The sequence below is a fragment of the Choloepus didactylus genome, chromosome 23 (assembly GCF_015220235.1).
Source record: "Choloepus didactylus isolate mChoDid1 chromosome 23, mChoDid1.pri, whole genome shotgun sequence".
Taxonomy (NCBI): Eukaryota; Metazoa; Chordata; class Mammalia; order Pilosa; family Megalonychidae; genus Choloepus; species Choloepus didactylus.
In genome coordinates this window covers 13839691-13856872 of record NC_051329.1, presented here as the reverse complement: position 1 = coordinate 13856872, position 17182 = coordinate 13839691, and the positions used below count along the sequence as shown (strand labels likewise).

The 17182-nt window shown below is 51.8% G+C and overlaps 1 protein-coding gene across 1 annotated transcript in view; it reads left to right on the top strand.

Moving 5' to 3' along the window:
- Window positions 1–920: 920 nt before the first annotated feature.
- Window positions 921–17182, top strand: part of TBX5 (T-box transcription factor 5) — a 47019-nt gene continuing 30757 nt past the window's right edge. The window contains exons 1-6 of the mRNA XM_037817018.1: window positions 921–1547; window positions 3182–3367; window positions 5124–5218; window positions 7417–7536; window positions 8359–8506; window positions 12068–12220. Of these exons, the coding sequence (XP_037672946.1) occupies window positions 3221–3367; window positions 5124–5218; window positions 7417–7536; window positions 8359–8506; window positions 12068–12220 (663 nt within the window). The 5' untranslated portion in view covers window positions 921–1547; window positions 3182–3220. The remainder of the gene's footprint in view (window positions 1548–3181; window positions 3368–5123; window positions 5219–7416; window positions 7537–8358; window positions 8507–12067; window positions 12221–17182) is intronic.

The window sequence follows — 17182 nt, the reverse complement described above, 5'->3', positions numbered from 1 at the left end:
AGAGAGGGTACAGGAGGAGAAGGTGGACTACAGAACAGGACCGGGACATTAATTTCAAATCTTGTCCCCAATACCCGTTGCTTCAATCTGGTTGTGCTCAGGCGGAGAGCTGCAGAAGTGTGTTTACGCTTCTACTGACCTCTTCAACTCGACCCTCAAAATAATACATTTCAGAGAGGGGAGGGCGCAGAGAGGGGCCGGGTGGAGATGAAAACCCCAGCCAGACCCCAAGGACTGTTTGATTATTTTAATATAACTGGGCACTGCCTTGTGTACACCTCAAGCCAGGGAGGTCCGGAGGCCCGACCCGGTGTGGGGTGGGGGTGAGGGGCGCACGGCGATTTCTTGGCATCTTTGATCTCGGCCCCCATCCAAAGGCACCGTCACCTCGCCTTCACCCCAGAGTCGCTGAGAGTCGGGGTGATGAGTGGGGAGGGGGTGGGGAGATAGGGCGTCCAAAGCCGGCGGCAAGGCGCGGCGCGGCTCGGCTGGGCCAGGCGGGGTCACGCAACGCTCCGCCGCGAGGTCAGCGTCGGAGAGAGAAGCGGGAGAGGCTGCAGAGGCGCGCGGCGCGTGTGCGTGTGCACTCACAGTGCGTTCACATTCCGTTCTCTGCGCGGCCCGCGCCATCCAGATTACTTCCCGGGCAGCAGCCGACCGGGTTTGCGATGATTTGTGCAGGAATTTTTGCAGCCGCCGCGGGCTCAGGGAAGCTGAGATGGATGGAGGTTGGGAAGGGGGTGAAGAGGAGGGGGTGAAGGCGAGGTTTGGATTTGGGAGTCAATGTTGTGGTTTGAGTGTTTGGGGAATCTGGTGGAAGAGATGGTGGGGGAGAGAGGGAGGGGAGAGAGGGAGGGAGGGAGGGAAGGAGGAAGAGCGAGAGCTTAGAGAGAGAGAGAGAGAGAGAGAGAGAGAGAGAGGGAAAGAGAGAGAGGGAGAGATTGAGGAGAGAAGGCGGCGTGAGGTCCCAACTAGTTGGATAGGCAGTTTCAGTACTTTGCAAGCATCGGGCAGCCCAGTGTCACCGAGCTCAGCTGAATCTGTTTGTATTGAGAGAGAGAGCCAGGGAGGGAGAGCGAGGGAGGGAGAGAGAGGGGGAGAGAGAGAGAGGGAGAGTGTCTTACCTTGGATTCCAGAACTTTAACCCTAAAGCAGCGTTCAGAAACGGCTTCCACCATTCCCACGGCTCCCTCTTACTCTCAACATTCCCTCCCTGGGCTTGCAAAGGAAGAGGGGAGCACTAAGATTCCAGCGCTGCGGGTGCCCCCCGAGGCTGCTGTTTTGCGTTCTTCGGAGCCCTTCTGGCGCCTGACAACTTGGAAGTATTTGGGGAGAGCGAGCGCGGAGGAGGTGTGTGTTGGAGGTGGGCAGTCGCCGCGGAGGCTCCAGCGGTGGGTGTTCCTTTGTAGGCAGCAGTAGCCGCTAGGCTGGGCAAGCAGTCCCCGGCATAACCCGGGAGCCACCATGCCCGCGCCCCCGCCTCGCCGCTGGCTTCCCTGCTAGGAGCAAGAGGGGATGCGGTGAATGCAGCGGCGTCACCGAGCGAGGTAACCGTCCCCGCGGATGGCCGGGGAGGCTCGGGAGGGAGCCCGCCGGCCGAGTAGGCTCCGGGCGGCGCGATTGTGGGTTTCCAGCCTTGCCCTGGATCCCACAGCGCCTGGCTTGCAGCGATTTCGGGCGGCCGGGAGCTCCCCCGCACGTTGAGCCGCAGAGGCGGCCGCGGCCGGGGGAGCGATGTTGAGGTTTGCAGGACGCGCGGCCTGGTTCTGTCACACTGCATCTCGTTCGATCCCGCCGGCTCCGAGCTGCCGAGACCCTGGCGAGGGCGCGGGGTGGGATTCTCTCCCGAGCCACCAGCGAATGGGAGCGTATGTGGGGGCCCCAGTCCTGCTTTCTTTTGTTTTGAGCAGGCAGAGGGGCTCCCGTCACCGCCTCCCCAAACCCCAAGGGCGAGGTGAGGGAAGCTGCTTGGAAGTCGGGCCCCGGAAGCTGTCCTCTTCGGCCCCTCTTTTTGGAGATCCCGGGTGGCGCCCAGCCTTTCGCTTAAGCGGCTGCTAAGATTTTGGGGGCCATCCTTTGCAGCTCCTTCCCAACCTTCCCGGTCTTTGATGGAAAAAACCCACTATTTGGGAAGGTGGAGGAGACTGGAAGGAGACCCGAGAAAGCAGGAAGCAGTCTCATCGGGGCTTGGACTTTTCTGCTGCAGATGGTTTGCATGATCCAATCCCGAAAGTCTGCAAACCCCTGCGGTCCTACGCTTTGCGCCGGACCCAGGCAGCGGCTTCAACGCCTGTAGCCTGTGATTCATCTTGGACCCGACTTTGGCCTCGCCGACCGGGAGCTGGGCCCTGCAGCCCCAGGCCGGGTCGAAGCTCCGAGAAGCTTTCCTCGGTCTCGCCGCTCGACAAAATGCCTGCCGGGGGGGCTGGAGAGCGGAGAAAGCTGGAAAGCGCGCACCCGGGCCGGCCGCAGAGCGTGGCCTCGGGCCCCCAGTGGCGCGCGCCTCCGTCGGAACTGCTGCGGGGCCGCTTTCTTCGCCTGGGCTTCTGTCTGGCGAATTTTTATTTTTCACCTTCTTGTTTAAGGTTGGGGGAAAGAAGCCTTTTAACTTTAAAGGACTTTTGATTTTAAGACCTGTAACTGATAAACGTTGAAAATGAATTTCTTACTCAATCTGCACATCCTTCCCCTGTGTGTGTGTCTGGTTTTGCAAGAGGCGGGTTGTTTCAGGAGGCATTTTGCCTCTTGCAGAAAAACATCCTCTTGAGATGTTTAATAAAGAGAGTTCTGACAGTCTCCTGTAGTTCCACGAAGAAAAAAAAATTCTCAAAAGGACACTGGGTATTTGTTTTGTATTGTTTTGGATTCGTACCCAATGGCTTCCAAAAATACCGACTCCTTATCTTTATTGGCTCTTCCAGAAGTCCAGACAAATTTGACGGGCAGCTCGCTGCTGCGGGCCTCGCCGCCTACGGGTCTGACGCGGGGCTTTCGCAAGAGGTTGTGCGTGCTCATAAAATAATAATAGTGATAATAATAACAGACCCTTCCGCTCTTCCTTCAGCAGAGGGAACGTGGGTGCTGGTCGCTGAAAACCGGGGGCTAAACTGCGCCCTTCCGTCTTTAGAACTGCGCTCTCCAAACTTCTTTCTTTAATTGCGTCCCCCTCGACTCTCCTCAGAGCAGAACCCGGCGGCGGGCATAGGGCCCCGGGCGCACCATGGCCGACACAGACGAGGGCTTTGTCCTGGCGCACACACCTCTGGAGCCAGATCCCAAGGACTTGCCCTGCGACTCGAAACCTGAGAGCGTGCTAGGGGTCCCCAGCAAGTCCCCGTCGTCCCCGCAGGCCGCCTTCACCCAGCAGGTAAGAAGACGTCGCTCTTGGGGGCCCTTTGCAAGAGCCAAAACCTGGTGGAGGAGGCAGCCCCAGCGCCGGGCTTCCCTGCGCAGCCTCTCCCGAGAAAAAAATAAAACCAAACCCGTGGCCCATTATTACCCCCCCTTTTCTTTTTATTCCCACTCAATTCCACCTTTCTCTGGCCGAACACCAGTGTATCCTAGTCCACCTTATTGTGACAATTATTATGATGGCGAGAGGAATTTGGAAATAAATTTTATTTTTAAGAGACGCCTCATTTATCCAGCTCTTTAGGAGCAGCCAACAAAGGCCCGGATAATTCCTTTCCTGCTGCACTGGTGTAGACCCGGCCCAGACCGCCTCATTAAGGGCCGGGTCAGCGGCTGCTTCAGGACGGCATGAGCGATGGCTTGACCCCTCTTCAGATCTTCCTTAGCCTTCGCCTCCTCCCGCCTTCTCCGCGCCGCCGCCGCCGCCGAAACCCGCGCGGCGCACCATTTGTCTTCAGGCTGGGGCCTGGCGGGCTGGGCGCTCTCCCGATCCGCGGAAAGAGTGCAGGGCTGCGTCGCCAGGGAGCACGGAGATGCGGGCTCGCCTGCTGGAAGCTGGGCCCGAGCAGAGCCGGGAGCGTCGCCGCGCGCTCCTCGCGCTAAACCCGGGCGCAGTTGGTGCCCCGGACTTTGCAGACTCTGAGGAATTTTAAATAGGGCGTCAGAGGGCGTGGAATGGGGAGAATTGAGCAGAAAAGATGCTTAGACGTAGGTGAAATCCTTCATTGGTGGGAATTCAATGTTCTTCCTGGCTGTTTCACCTCGTCTCTCCTTTGCCCTTCCCACCCCAGGAGAATATGTGTCTATTTGTATGGAAACAGAGAGAGCTTGCACACACAGTTTGGGAAACTTACAGATTTTTTTTTTTTTTTAAGAAAAAGCAGATCAGCTTTTTGAGCGGTTACAAATCATGTCAAAATGGAGACTTTGTATGCATTTTTTTGCAGTGGTTTTGTGAAATAACTTTTAGTTGAAAGAGGAATTGCTAAATGCCTTTTCTTCGTGCCCAATAGTCAACACAGCTCAGGGTGAAGGGAGCTGGGTGGGGAGAAGGCCTTTGAAAGTTTATTAATATAGATGCACAGAATTAATTTTCTTCGGGTCTTTGGGAACATATTATACTATATAAACATTTTTAAAATTTAAATTTCCCGGATGTTCTTATTTGCACCGGCTGTGGTTGAGAATAAATAAACACACAACACACATATATACAGTATTTGCACATCTGTATGTTTTATGTTTGGGCACATTAGGTGTCTATATAAGAGCATCCTGAGTGAGTTTTTCTAGATTGAAATTTTCTGCCCCTTCCCTTTCTGTTTCTCAGTTAAAGCAGATTGAAATTGCCCCTCCCCTTTTTTTTCTCAGCCCCATCCTCCCTGTGGACATTTCGGAGTTCCCTGGAAAGGCTGGGGATTATTCTCTAGCGCTGTGTTGGTGGCGTTAGTAGAGGGTACTCCTGGGGACAGAGGTTGTTGTCCACCCCCTCCCGGCTGATGGGACACTGGGATTGCTGGGTAGAGGCTGCTGGTTGCTCAAGAACCTGGTCAGCCTTGCAGCAGGCCGGGGCAGTTTGTCGCCTTCAAGTTCCCAGGGCTACAGAGTGAAGAAGTGGTCTCTGGGTTTCTAGGGAGCTTGGGACTCCCGAGGGAAGGCCCATTGCCGACCTCGTAGCTTGTCTGAGTCTGACTTTTCTCTTCTTCCTGTAGGGCATGGAAGGGATCAAGGTGTTTCTCCACGAAAGAGAGCTGTGGCTGAAATTCCATGAAGTGGGCACGGAAATGATCATAACCAAGGCTGGAAGGTGAGGCAGTCACTTCTGGGGAAGGGGTGCAGGGAAACTCTGGGAGAGAGGAAGGAGAAGAAAAGGTGGATGGAGAAGCAGGAGGGAAGGGAGATGGGAGAAAGGAGAGAAAACAGAGAAAGAAGAGAAGATAAAGAGAGACAGAATTTTGTTAGACCCAGTTCTTTTTAAAGAGGCATAGGGAGAATTCCTTCATTGATCTCAAGCAGGATCAATGGGAAATACCCGAAAGGGTGCAACTCCGGAAGCTGGGCATGTGTTCCATTTCGTATATAGGAAGAATAAAAAAAAAAGAGCTTGAGAGACCGTGCTAACTGGATGGATTGATAATGGGAGAAAGAGAAGAAGCAAGAGAGAGAAAGGGAAAACAGAGGCAGGGAGAAGACACCGAGCTGAGAATGGCTTTGGGTTTTATCGGGTCTCGGACTTGATTCCTCGCCCCCACCCCCACTTCCCACCCTCCCGTGACCTTGGAGTGGTTCCAGGGTCCCACCCGATTGCTAAACTGAATCGTTGAATGTATTCGCTACCTCTTCCATTGTTTATAGAAAGCAGGCGAAGCCTTTGAAACTGAACCGGGGCTCGGCCGGGCTCTATATACAGACACCGATAAACACGGCAGCTTCGCCAAGACACTCACCCCGGAGTTCCTCTTAAAAGCTCCAAGAGTCTTAGCTAGAAATGCTAAGGGGGAGGGGGTGGGAGAGTCGTACTGCTTTGTAGGTTAGAGCGTGAGCGTGTGCGCGCTGGGGACAGCTTCCCCACATCCGCAGCGGTCCCGGTCCTCCGCGACCCCAAGGGCAGAAAGCCCCGTGTGCGCCCAGAGCAGGCGTGCAAAGGGGGATAGGCCGGTAGGCCCAAGGCACCCGGCGTGTGAAGGGCGAAGGTGGAGCCGCCTCGCCAGACGCCCCCGTTCTCCAGCCGAAGCCTCCGGCAGTAAACCGGCACCAGTGACATTTATTATTATTTGAAATTAAACAATGTCCGCTCCCCCGCTCCGCGCAAGGCCGGAGTGAACTAGGAGGCGCGTTCTGTTTACACGGAAGAACTGAAGTCTTCCCATTCCGCCCGGGAAGGAGAGACCCGTCCGGTGCCTCCCTTTCCCCCCCAACCTAAGCGGAGAGGCTCTAACTATACAAGGCCTGCGCAGCCTCCCGGGCCTCCGCCTCCCGGCGCGCCCGGGCGGATAAACACCGCGAGGCTCCGGCTTGAAAGGAGAGGCCTCGACTCACCCCTTCCCGCCGTCCCTGAGCGAGTCTAGACCCAGCAATCCGTCCTTTCGCCCCAGACCAGCCGCCAGAAACTTTGCTTCCTGGGGCGCCGTCCTCCTGAGGCGGGATAGAAATTTGGAGTGCGCGGGTGCGCAGAGAGGCAGCCGCGCATGGCGTCCTCTGGCGCCGCTGACTTTCTAACCACCAGATCCTAGATCAGGCTCACGCTCTGTCTGAAATCAAATCCGGATGGGTTTTGAATTGCTTTGCTGAGGGCCCAGGAGTTTCGCCTCTCCAAGGGAGAGTGCCAGGCGCCTTGGAGAAGTCGTGGAGCATTTAGGGAGAAACTCCAGTCAGAGGCTCGTCTCAGAGGTCAGCCACTGAGCTCGACTGGGAACCGCGGTTTCCCTCCACCTCTGGGGCGAGGGAGGGACTGAAACCAAGACAGGCGGTGTGTGCGCATCCACGCGCGCGAAGCCACGTGCGTCCCCAGGGCGCACACACCTTGGTGTCCATGTGACACCTCAGCGCTGGGCGGATGTGTGGAAGCACCTGGCAGGACAGAGGAGGAGGCCAGCTTTGTGCCTGATAAATCTTACCCCCCACACCTCTCAAAAAAGTATATGCCTGGCTCTGAAAAAGAGCATTTTGCAAGAGTTAAAACGGGGGTCCCTTTCAGGCCTTCTCCAAAACTACTTCTCTAAAAGCGCACAGCTCCTTGTTTCTGTTTTCCTCCCGGATAGAAACAGGCGCTGCGCTCCTCCTTTCTCATCCCTTCAACTCAACTTCCTACTCGGCTTAACTTCTAGGAAACCCGGGATGGATCTTGGCGAGAGAGGAGTGGGGCTGGTTTTCTCTTCTATGTTTTTCAAGAAATCGCTTCTTGCATTAAAATTTGTTGACCAGTTCTTCAGAATATTGGCATTATCACCAATTTTCAATCTCTCTCTCTCTCCCGCTCCCTCCCTCCCCCTCTCTCTCCCCTAGGCGAATGTTTCCCAGTTACAAAGTGAAGGTGACTGGCCTTAATCCCAAGACGAAGTACATTCTTCTCATGGATATTGTTCCTGCAGATGACCACAGATACAAGTTTGCAGATAACAAATGGTAGGCCTGAGAGTGACAGGTGGGGAGGACGGGGAGGAAAGCAGAAATTGAACTCCCCCTTCCCAAAGACCCAATACATGTTTTTAAAGCTCCTACTGTGTGCTAGAGGCTTTTGTGCCTATTCTGTTGCATCCTCCTGACAGCCCTGAGATGAAGAAACAGTGGCCATTATCGCCATTTTATAGATGAGAAAATGGAGGCTCAGAGAAAATGTGCTGCCTATGTATATTGCTACACCCCCGGGGCTGTGGAATTTTTTAGAAAGGGGATTATTGTTACTAAGCGCTGGAGGTATTTCTGGGGACATAAAATGATTTACAATTATTTTTTACGAGTTACCTGCTTTGAACATGCCTTTTTATGAAATTGCAAAATCGGCCAGTGGTATTTCAGTTAAACAGGAAAAAAAAGTAGAGGCCCATTTCTCTGTTATATTGCGCTGCCGCTGCCAAGACTGCAGAGGCTGGGAGGGAAAGCCCCCTGTGAAAGCCCGTGAGGAGTTTTCCGAGACTTTTTGCACATCCAGGCTTCCAGAACGCACCGATTGATTGTTCCTGGGCTGCAAGCGGCTTTGAGGCCCTGCGGCGCCGCTGGCGCTAGGGGAGAATTAGGCGGAAGAATAAAGAGCTAGGCCGCGGCCCCGCGCCGACACCGACTCCAGGCGCTCTCGGAGACGCGTGGGATTGCCTCAGGCAGAGGCCCAAGCGAGATCCGAGGCTCGGTCCGTTTCCAGGTCATTCTGGGCCGGTACTCCGCAGCCTGCGCCGTGCGTCAGCTCCGGATGGCGCGCCGGGCGGCGGGTCACACCTCTTGTTGGTCTAGGTCTGTGACCGGAAAAGCGGAGCCCGCCATGCCCGGCCGCCTCTACGTGCACCCGGACTCGCCGGCCACTGGGGCGCATTGGATGCGGCAGCTAGTCTCCTTCCAGAAACTTAAGCTCACCAACAATCACTTGGATCCTTTTGGGCATGTAAGTACCGCTAGCAGCTCACCCCTGCGTTCTCCCATCCTCACCTTCTCTCTCTCGCCGCTCTCGCTTCTCGCAGCTCTTCTCTCTACTTTACTCTTTGCACCCACCCTTCTCTGTTTCCTTGCTCCCTTTTCCCCTCCTTGGTCTTTAGCTCCTTCTTGCTCTGGGCTTCCTTTCTCTTCCTGTTTTTATCTCTTCTGTCTTTCCGTTTATCATTTTTCTCCCATGGTCTAATTCGGCTTTCCCTTCATTTGCCTTTCTCATCCTGCTTCTTCCCTATCTCCACCTTTCTTCTACTCAGACAAAGGCCACTTTGCCATCCTCCCGGTCGTCCTGGGTCCCAGTGCTCTGGGTCCCTGCTCCTCTGGTGCCTGGTTCTCCCCGTCATAGGCTCACCCTGTGTCCCTGCAGCTTGTGGCTTGACCCATGCTGTCCTCTCCAGGCCTGGACACGCTGGGGCCTGCAAACCCCACCTGCACTTTAGTCCCGTCTGTAATGGGGGTGTGGGGTGTGGTGGGGGAAGGGCTGTATTCCAGCTCTGCAGAAAACATGGACCCTCTAGGCCAGTGGATAGTCAGCACAGATTGCACAGAGGCTGGACACCGTGGATGTCATCTACCTTCCGTGTCTCCAGCTGAGAAGACACCCTAGGCCACACTCCCTGTCTTGTACAGTTGGGGAAACCAACCTATGAGAGAAATTCCATACCAGGACCCCTTTTTAACTTGATACCTTTGGGCAAATCCATTTTCTCCAGCTTCCAGTTTCCCGTCTCACCTGGCAAATCTGGACCAGGGTCCTCAACCCAAATTTTGGATAAGCCTCCAGAGAAAGGGGCCCAATATTGTGTGTATGAGGATGGGCGTGCAGTATCCCGCTGGGGAGAGAATGGGGAGCTCTTAGCAGATTCTCAGTAGGGTCCCATCTCTGCTACGGCCTCTTCCCCAAAGGAAAAACAAACAAAACCCAAAACACTGGGCTAGCTCCTCAACAGGAGTTAGCTGGTTCAACTTTTGGAAAGTGTCCTCAATTTTTTTCCTTGAAAATAAGTATACTGTAGGACAGAGGACTGTGTCAGAATTCAGTGTCTAGAATGCTTAGTTTGACGGTTCCATAATACAAGTGTAGTCATGTGTCGTCTGCCATTTGATCCTCATGGCAGCTTAGAGAGTGGGACAGAAATATGCAGCTTTTGTAAAAAGGTGACTTGCCCAAGGTCATACAGATTTGCAGGTGGGAACAGGGACTTGATGTTAGGTCTCTCTGATTCCTAAAGTGGTTTTGTGCCCTGCCAGGCTGTCTATGTATAGAGAAGCGACACATGGTTCATGAATTGGGGAAAGGAGGGGGCTGAGTGGCACCGGATTTGAGGAGAAAGGATAGTTTGTGAAGGTCCTGATGAGAAATCTGCAGCTGAAGCATTGAACCTGGGGCCTGGGGCAGAAGAGATCTGCATTGCCCTCCGCTGGTCTGCTCACTGCTTCTCTCTGCTGTGTAGTTGATTGTGAAATGGAACTGTTGGCTACTGCTTAGCTGGAGAAGAGAGGAAAAAGGCCCATTCTGTTTCTAAGCAACTGCGAAGGCGCAGAAAAATGCCGGGCTTCCTTTCTGTTTAAACCAAGTTGCCTTGCCTGCAGGGTCCTTCTTGCCAGTGTAGCCCAGCGTGGAAATGACTGCGGGCTTGCCTGGGCATTGGCTGCCGGGCATGCTGGGTGTACCTGCCGGTATTGAATGTATACCTTAGGTTTAAGTGCCTGGGAGAGACAGGGCCCATTTTGGAAAAGTCCCGCTTGCGTTTCTCAGCTGGCATCTTTCGGGAGGCTGAGAACCTTGGTGCCGGATGAGGGACTGTCCTCCAGCCCCATTTCGGCTCCTAGCCTTCCCTCTGCTGGTTTGGGGTGGTGCTGGGATGGAGATGGCCCCGGAGGGCTTCCAGCCCCGCAACCAAGCCTCACTGTCCCGAGAATTTCCGGCCCTCCCGAGGCTGGGGGAACGACAAGAGGCTCTCTGAGCTGCTCCTGATCCCCCGACTGCCATGCATTCCCTCTCCAAACTCTGGACTTGGAATCCAGAGCCGTCCTAATGAAATTAGGAGCCATTAGATCGCCTTTGTGCTGTCCCTGGCCGTCAAAGCAATTTGACTAAGCTCGGCCGATGGCCGCGCCTGCGGCGGGCCCCACTGAGCCTCTCTGTCGCCACACCGCCCCGACCGGCGTCACCATCGGCCAGGGAGGCGGCCAGGGACGCGGTGGCTGAGATTAGAGCCACGGGGCGGGGGTCCCGGAGCTTCTCGCCCCTCCCCCGGCCCGGCTCCCCTCCCCCTCCTCCCTGCGGGTCCCAGGAGTTGGCCCGAGAATCCTGCCCCAGGGTCATCCATGCACATAATCAAAGACACTGAGACGGCCTCCACTGCTCCATTTTGGGGTCCTGCGGAAAAGCAGGCCAGATCTCCAGGCCGTTCACCTCCTAGTAGCCCACTGGGTGGGGAGGGTTCAGAGCGTCTGGGTAAATGTTAGTGTTCACAGACTCCCTCCTGGGTATGAAAGCTGAGCCATCATTAGAACAACAAACTCGGCCTTGTTAGTAAAAATGTTCATCCCCTGTGACTAACCTGGCTCCCGCAAGGACTGGGGCCTGAAGATCCTACCACTCTCACTGCTGGTAACAGTAAAGCTACAGCAGTTAAGACTCCACTCCACTCCCCTCCACCAGCACCTCTAACATGGGGAAGACAGGAAGGAAGGAGAAGGAATATTCCCAAAAAAGCAGATGCAGCTGTTCTGTCTGGGGCCAAGCTTGGAGATTAATTCTAGCTGTGGATCCTGAAATGTTGTTGATAAAGTTGGAGAAAGGGAGTTTCCTTTGATGGAGGTAGTATGTGTGTGTGTGTGTGTGTGTGGGGTGCATCCTCCCAACCTCTCACCATCCTTAGAGGGCCCAGGGAGTTCGCTGAGCCCCCCACCCACACCCCATATCTCCACCCTCCATTGACTCCACTTTGCACATTCCCCAAAGGACCAAGTGTTGAGGTCTACTCGCCTACCCCAAACCCAAGGGAAAGGCTGTACAGCCAGCCTGTGGGTTTTAGACCAGCTCTGCAAACTCTTTAAGACTGGGTGTCTTCTCTTGCAGCCCTCAGAGTTTATTTGTAGGTTTGTATATTTGTTTCTTCCTCTCTTTCATTCCAAAATCACCGCCCAGGCTTCCCCCGTGTTACTCCTCCTCACCGAAGACTCCTTCAGCTCTCATTGGGGGCGGAAAGTGCCGAATGCAGGGAGTTAATTTATTAAGCAAACTTTATTAAGAATCCTGATTTACTGCTGTGTGTGCTTTGGGTAGATTCGTGTAATATTACGTGGGCAATTTCGGGTGGAAATTAACATTTTTGAAATGTTTTCTTTTTAATTAAATCACTGGTCCCTTTTCAAAACAAGAGGAAAAAATTGATTATTTTTGAGAGTCTATAATGAGGCTGATTGTGAGGGTGGGGAGCGGGATTTCATCTGGCCGCAAATGCAGTTTTTATTTACTTACAATCTCATTTTCTGTTATGTTATTTAGATTATTCTCAATTCCATGCACAAATACCAGCCCAGATTACACATCGTGAAGGCTGATGAAAATAATGGATTTGGCTCCAAAAATACTGCATTCTGCACCCATGTCTTTCCTGAGACGGCGTTTATTGCAGTGACTTCCTACCAGAACCATAAGGTAACCTCAACACCCAGGGAGCATCATGTCTGGACTGCCTGCTCATTTGCAGGAATCTGTAGGGGTTTGGGGCTGAAACTCTACTCTTTAATGGTGGCTTCATTCCTGCCACACAGCTGGCACCAAGGTTTATGCCAGGGCATTGGGACAGGGACAGAGATGTAGCCGAAAGGTTGTAACTGTTTGTACTGTTTTAATGAGCTTAACACAACTGTCATACACACCAGTTGGAAAAGAACTTGTCAAACATAGGCATCCACGCACTCGTATGCTGGGAGATGGTGTCCCACTGCATTCAGTAAATGATCAGTGAAAGAAAAGGTCATGTCCCTTTGTGACTCCATGCCCTTGGTGTGGGCCTTCGTGGGGCCACCCTTTCCCGTTGGGGCACAATCTCCTCCTCTCCCCCACTTTCTGCCTTTTGGATGCATCTCATCTCTCACTGGAGCAGGTGGCAAAGTTGCAGGGAACCTTGGGCTTGGGCTGTCCTGATGCTTCCCTGATTGTGTTGGCTATTGGGATGCCAGACCATGTACCAAAGCGAAGTTTGCATTGTTAAAACAACAACAACAAAAGAAACAAACAAACAAAACAAAACAAAACTGAGCAACCTACACCGCCATCTGCCCCGAACATTGCACCAGACCCTACGATCCACAGCTAGGTGAGGGGGGCAGGAGCTATGTGATGGGGGAGGGCAGAAGAGAGAATGGGGGTTACGCTGACTGGGAGAAGATGGCTGCAGCTTGGTGTAGACCTGCAGTGGTGGCAGCTGCTCAAAATCCAGGCCCCGGTTTGGGCTTGATGATGACATTGGGGCAGGGGCGTCCGTGAGGGCGGGCGGGGAGAGCATCTTCTCCTTTTCTGCAGGAGAAAGGGCTCACCTTGCCCTGTCTCAGTTCAGTTCTGACCTTTAGAAACTTGAGTGCACGTGCATTCATTTTATTGGGGGTGGGGAGCGCGGCATTTAATGATTCCTGAGCCTTGTTATGAAATGATCCAAATCTGGAAAGGCAAGAACTAGGGGCTGGGAGGGGCTGCTGCCGCTGGAGGGGGGTTATAGACTATTAGGAGTATTGAGCAGTAATTTGGGGTTAGATGGCTGTGGGAGGGGAGAGGAGGGGGGCCCATATGGGGTCAGTGAGGGCAGGTCACGTGGGCAATTTATAGAGATGGATGTGGGGATGGTGGCGGCCTTCCCCCCTAGCTGGATCCCCCACCTGCAAGGAAAAAGGGGGGGCTGGAGGAAACTGTGGAGCCAGGCAGGAGAGGCCAGGGAAGGGCGAGAGGCATGCTTAGCACCCCAAAACTGCTTGCCACCCCGCAGAGGTCTTTCCAACACAGGCTGCGTGGCAGATAATGTCCCCTTTGTGATGGAGGCTGTTGCAAAATGCTGTGGGTAATCTCCAAATTCGGGTTGTCAGTGACCGAGGCAAGTGGTGATAAATGGTTCTGCCCAGGCCACACGGCCTGTCTGGGAACCCCAGTCATGAGAGAGCGTCTCTCCAGAAGAAACCCTCCCCTCCCCAATCACAATTACATTTTTTTTTGAGTTCCTCCCATTTGTTGAATCAGCGAGAGCAAAAAAGCTTAGGTCAAATGTCCTGCAAGTTGCAAAACTATTTCAGGGCAATTTGAGTCTGGCTGCTAGAAACCTGTTCCTCCTGCGGCTGCTGTAAACCTATATTTAACTTTGTGGTGATGGTCACAGGAAAAAAAAAAGGAAAAATAGCAATGAGGACGCTCACTCCCCATTTATATATATATATATATATATATATGCTTAGAAGCTCCCAGACCTGACAGAAGGTCCCAAAATATGTCAGATCGTACCCCACCTCCCACCCCTCACCCCCACCCCAAGAAAGCTCAGGTTCATACAGGAGGGACAGGAAGGGGTGGAGATATGGAAGTGACTTGCCAAAAAAAAAAAAAAAAAAAAAAAAGTGTGGGGTGGTTGCCCAGGTCCTTTGGGAGAAATTCCTGACCTATTTGTTCTTGGGGTCTTCGACAGGGTTCACCCAGGTGCGAGTAAATCTGGGGGAGCACACATTTAACTCTCTCTCCCTTTGTCCCCAGCTTCATTAATATAATGGACATACAACAAACTGTACATATTTAAAGTGCACAATTTGATAAGCTTGACATATGTATGCACCTGTGAAACCATTGCCACAATCACTTGTAGAACATACCTAATCCCCCCAAATCTCTATTTAAAAATTTTTTCTCCCAGCTAATATTTTAAGTGATCTGTGTGTGTGTCGAGAGCTTGCCCAATGTGGTGTGAGTGTGTGAATTCTGAGCACAGTCTAGGGGACTGTGTGCCTAAATGCTCACGGGTCTAAAAATGTGTGTCTCCAAATATGCATATGGGTATATGGGTATTTGACAAACACATCAAGGGTTTACACACGGGAATTGCTTTTTAAAGTTTTCTCTCGTTGGGTTAGGGAGCCCAGCTAGCTGCACAGAAGGGTCTTTCCAGCCAGCCTGACAGATTCCATGAAACCCAGAAAGGGGGAGGCATGAGAGGCAATTTTCTGTCTCCTCCCCACTTCTTATTTGTGGAGTACCCCCTGCTTCTTTGTCAGGAGCAAGGCTAAAGCAGTACCTGCTGGCAGTCAAGGTCAGGGCCCCTGTAAGCCCTCCCCTCGTGGATATATGATGTGTGATTTAAACAACCAGACCAGGGTGGTTATGTGATTTGTGGAATCAGTCTTATTATTTTATTGTCCCACCTGGTCCGGGTGTTTCGGCTCATGACATCACGTGGAGAAGCCGGCCAAGCTCTTAGCCAGCACAGCATTGAGTTAAGAGTGTGGAGCAGCATCAGACTGCCTGGGTTCACATCCATTTGACTTTGGGCAAATTACTTACCTCAGTTTCCCCGTCTGTAAAATGGGGGTGATGACAGAACCCGTCTCGTAGGGTCTTGTGGGGATTAAATGAGGGCACCTTTGTCAAACGTGTGGCGCAGCACCCAGTGGAAGACGCACCGAGGCTTGTAGTGATGATTCCATTGATTGACTCCATAACTGATCAATTTATTGATCATTAAAAATGCAGACATCCGAAGACTCTTTATAACTCCCTGAAAGACTGTGATTTAAAAAGAGCTCTTATTACTGTGGCTGTAAAACAATTACGAATGTCAGTCTTTGTGGTTTAGTCAGTCTGTTCCCCGATCATCTCGTCAATTCAAGCCTAGCCTTATGCTGTGAACAAATAAGAGGGGAAAGAAAAGGAAAGCAGGCAATGCGATTATATTGCCAGGATGATTTGGGAAAATACAAGCCAGCCGTTTTTGATCAAAAGGGCTCAGTGCCTCAGATTGCTCTTTCTTCACCTTTCTTGGGTGTCTTTTTTGGATCCAGGTACCACCTGGAGGCAGGTATATGGCAGAGCTCGTTTCTTCCCCTGCAGTCACACGCCGTATACCTCAGGTCTCCCGATGACGTGACAGCTTTCCTCAGCCCAGCTGTGTTCCCAGGCTGGATTTGGGAGTTATTTCCCCAGATGGTTGACAGTTTGAAAAAGATATTTAAAAATTCGAATCTTCCCCAGCGACATTCACCCTGTGAAACACGTTTTTGTAAGGTTTTCACTGCGGTTGTCAGCAGCTCCCATGGCGATCCCTAGAAATATTTAGGTGTTAAAAAAAGGTCATATGGGCATTTCATTTTCCTGCTTTTGCAACAATGGCTGTGTATGCAGCCACGTCTATCCCTCAATATTAAGGCATTTTCCTCCTGCTTAAATGATTGTGTAAGGAGCCTATATTTATGAGGTATGAGCTTTCTGGTTGGGACCAGGAAATGAACCCCTAATAGAAATAATTAAGATTTTTGGCCTTCGTGAGGTTTTTTTTTTTTTCAAAAGCAAGAATTCACAACAATTATTCTCGTTAATTTTTACAACCTCTGTCTCACCGGTTGGAGCTGGTATTTATATTTTTCCCCCCAACCTCCAACTCTCCCTGCCGGATATCTGGTTTTATGCTGATTGGCAGGGGGGACGGAGTACATTTGTGTGGTGAATCGAAGTTGGTTCCAGTGGAGCCCTTTGGCAGAACCTGGACATCTAGGTGTATCAGTTCATGTAGTCATGAGTGATCACACAGCATATTAGAAAGGGAATTTCATAGATAGGGTTATAGTAGGTGAAGGGCATTTTCAAAATTTCAAAATGTCCAGCAAGATCCTGTTCTAGTACTATGCTTCATTGCAACCTAGCTCTCCCAAGGAGAAGGCTCACCTTTCCTTGCCTAGGAAATTAGTTTGGAGCTGCAGACATTTTCGCCTGCAGATAAGCTTGTATGTTAATGGTTCCCAAGTAATTCTTATGTTCTATAGATGCGTATGTTCAGCCTGTACAATAAGACATATCGTAGATCAATGTACCTAAGTGTTTATGTAGCAAATTGTGCTTATCATTTGCAATCCTATTTTTGTAACCTAGGGTGATAAGCTCAAGAATTAGGGAGCTAATAGGAAATCTGTTTAGATGCATAGAATGGCTTTGAGCAAAAGGTTTTGCAGATAAAACATCAATTAAAACCCACCCTTTTCTTTTTCTCAGGGCAATGTTTTGTCATGAGCTCTTGGTGGGGCAGTGATATCACGGACAAGCCCTAATGCTTTCCTGATGCTGCACCCTCATTGTCATCCACATTTCCAAGTACCAGCTTCAATGGTTCTGGGGGAGGCCAGCATTCCCTCAACCCATTTAAAATTATCTAATTTTTGCTTAACTTTTTGATACTCCTTTTTTTAAAAAAAAAATGATTTAGGATCAGTTGGGTTGCAGTTTTTTTTTTTTTTTTTTCGTGTGTGACATACCTGAGGGGGGATGGAAGTTTCCACAAGGTGATGGGCTTTTAGACTTTTAAAAGAGAACTGGATTCAGGGATGTACATTTTCAAGACTGTTTTTCAAAAGAATTTTAAAGTCTTTTTTTTGT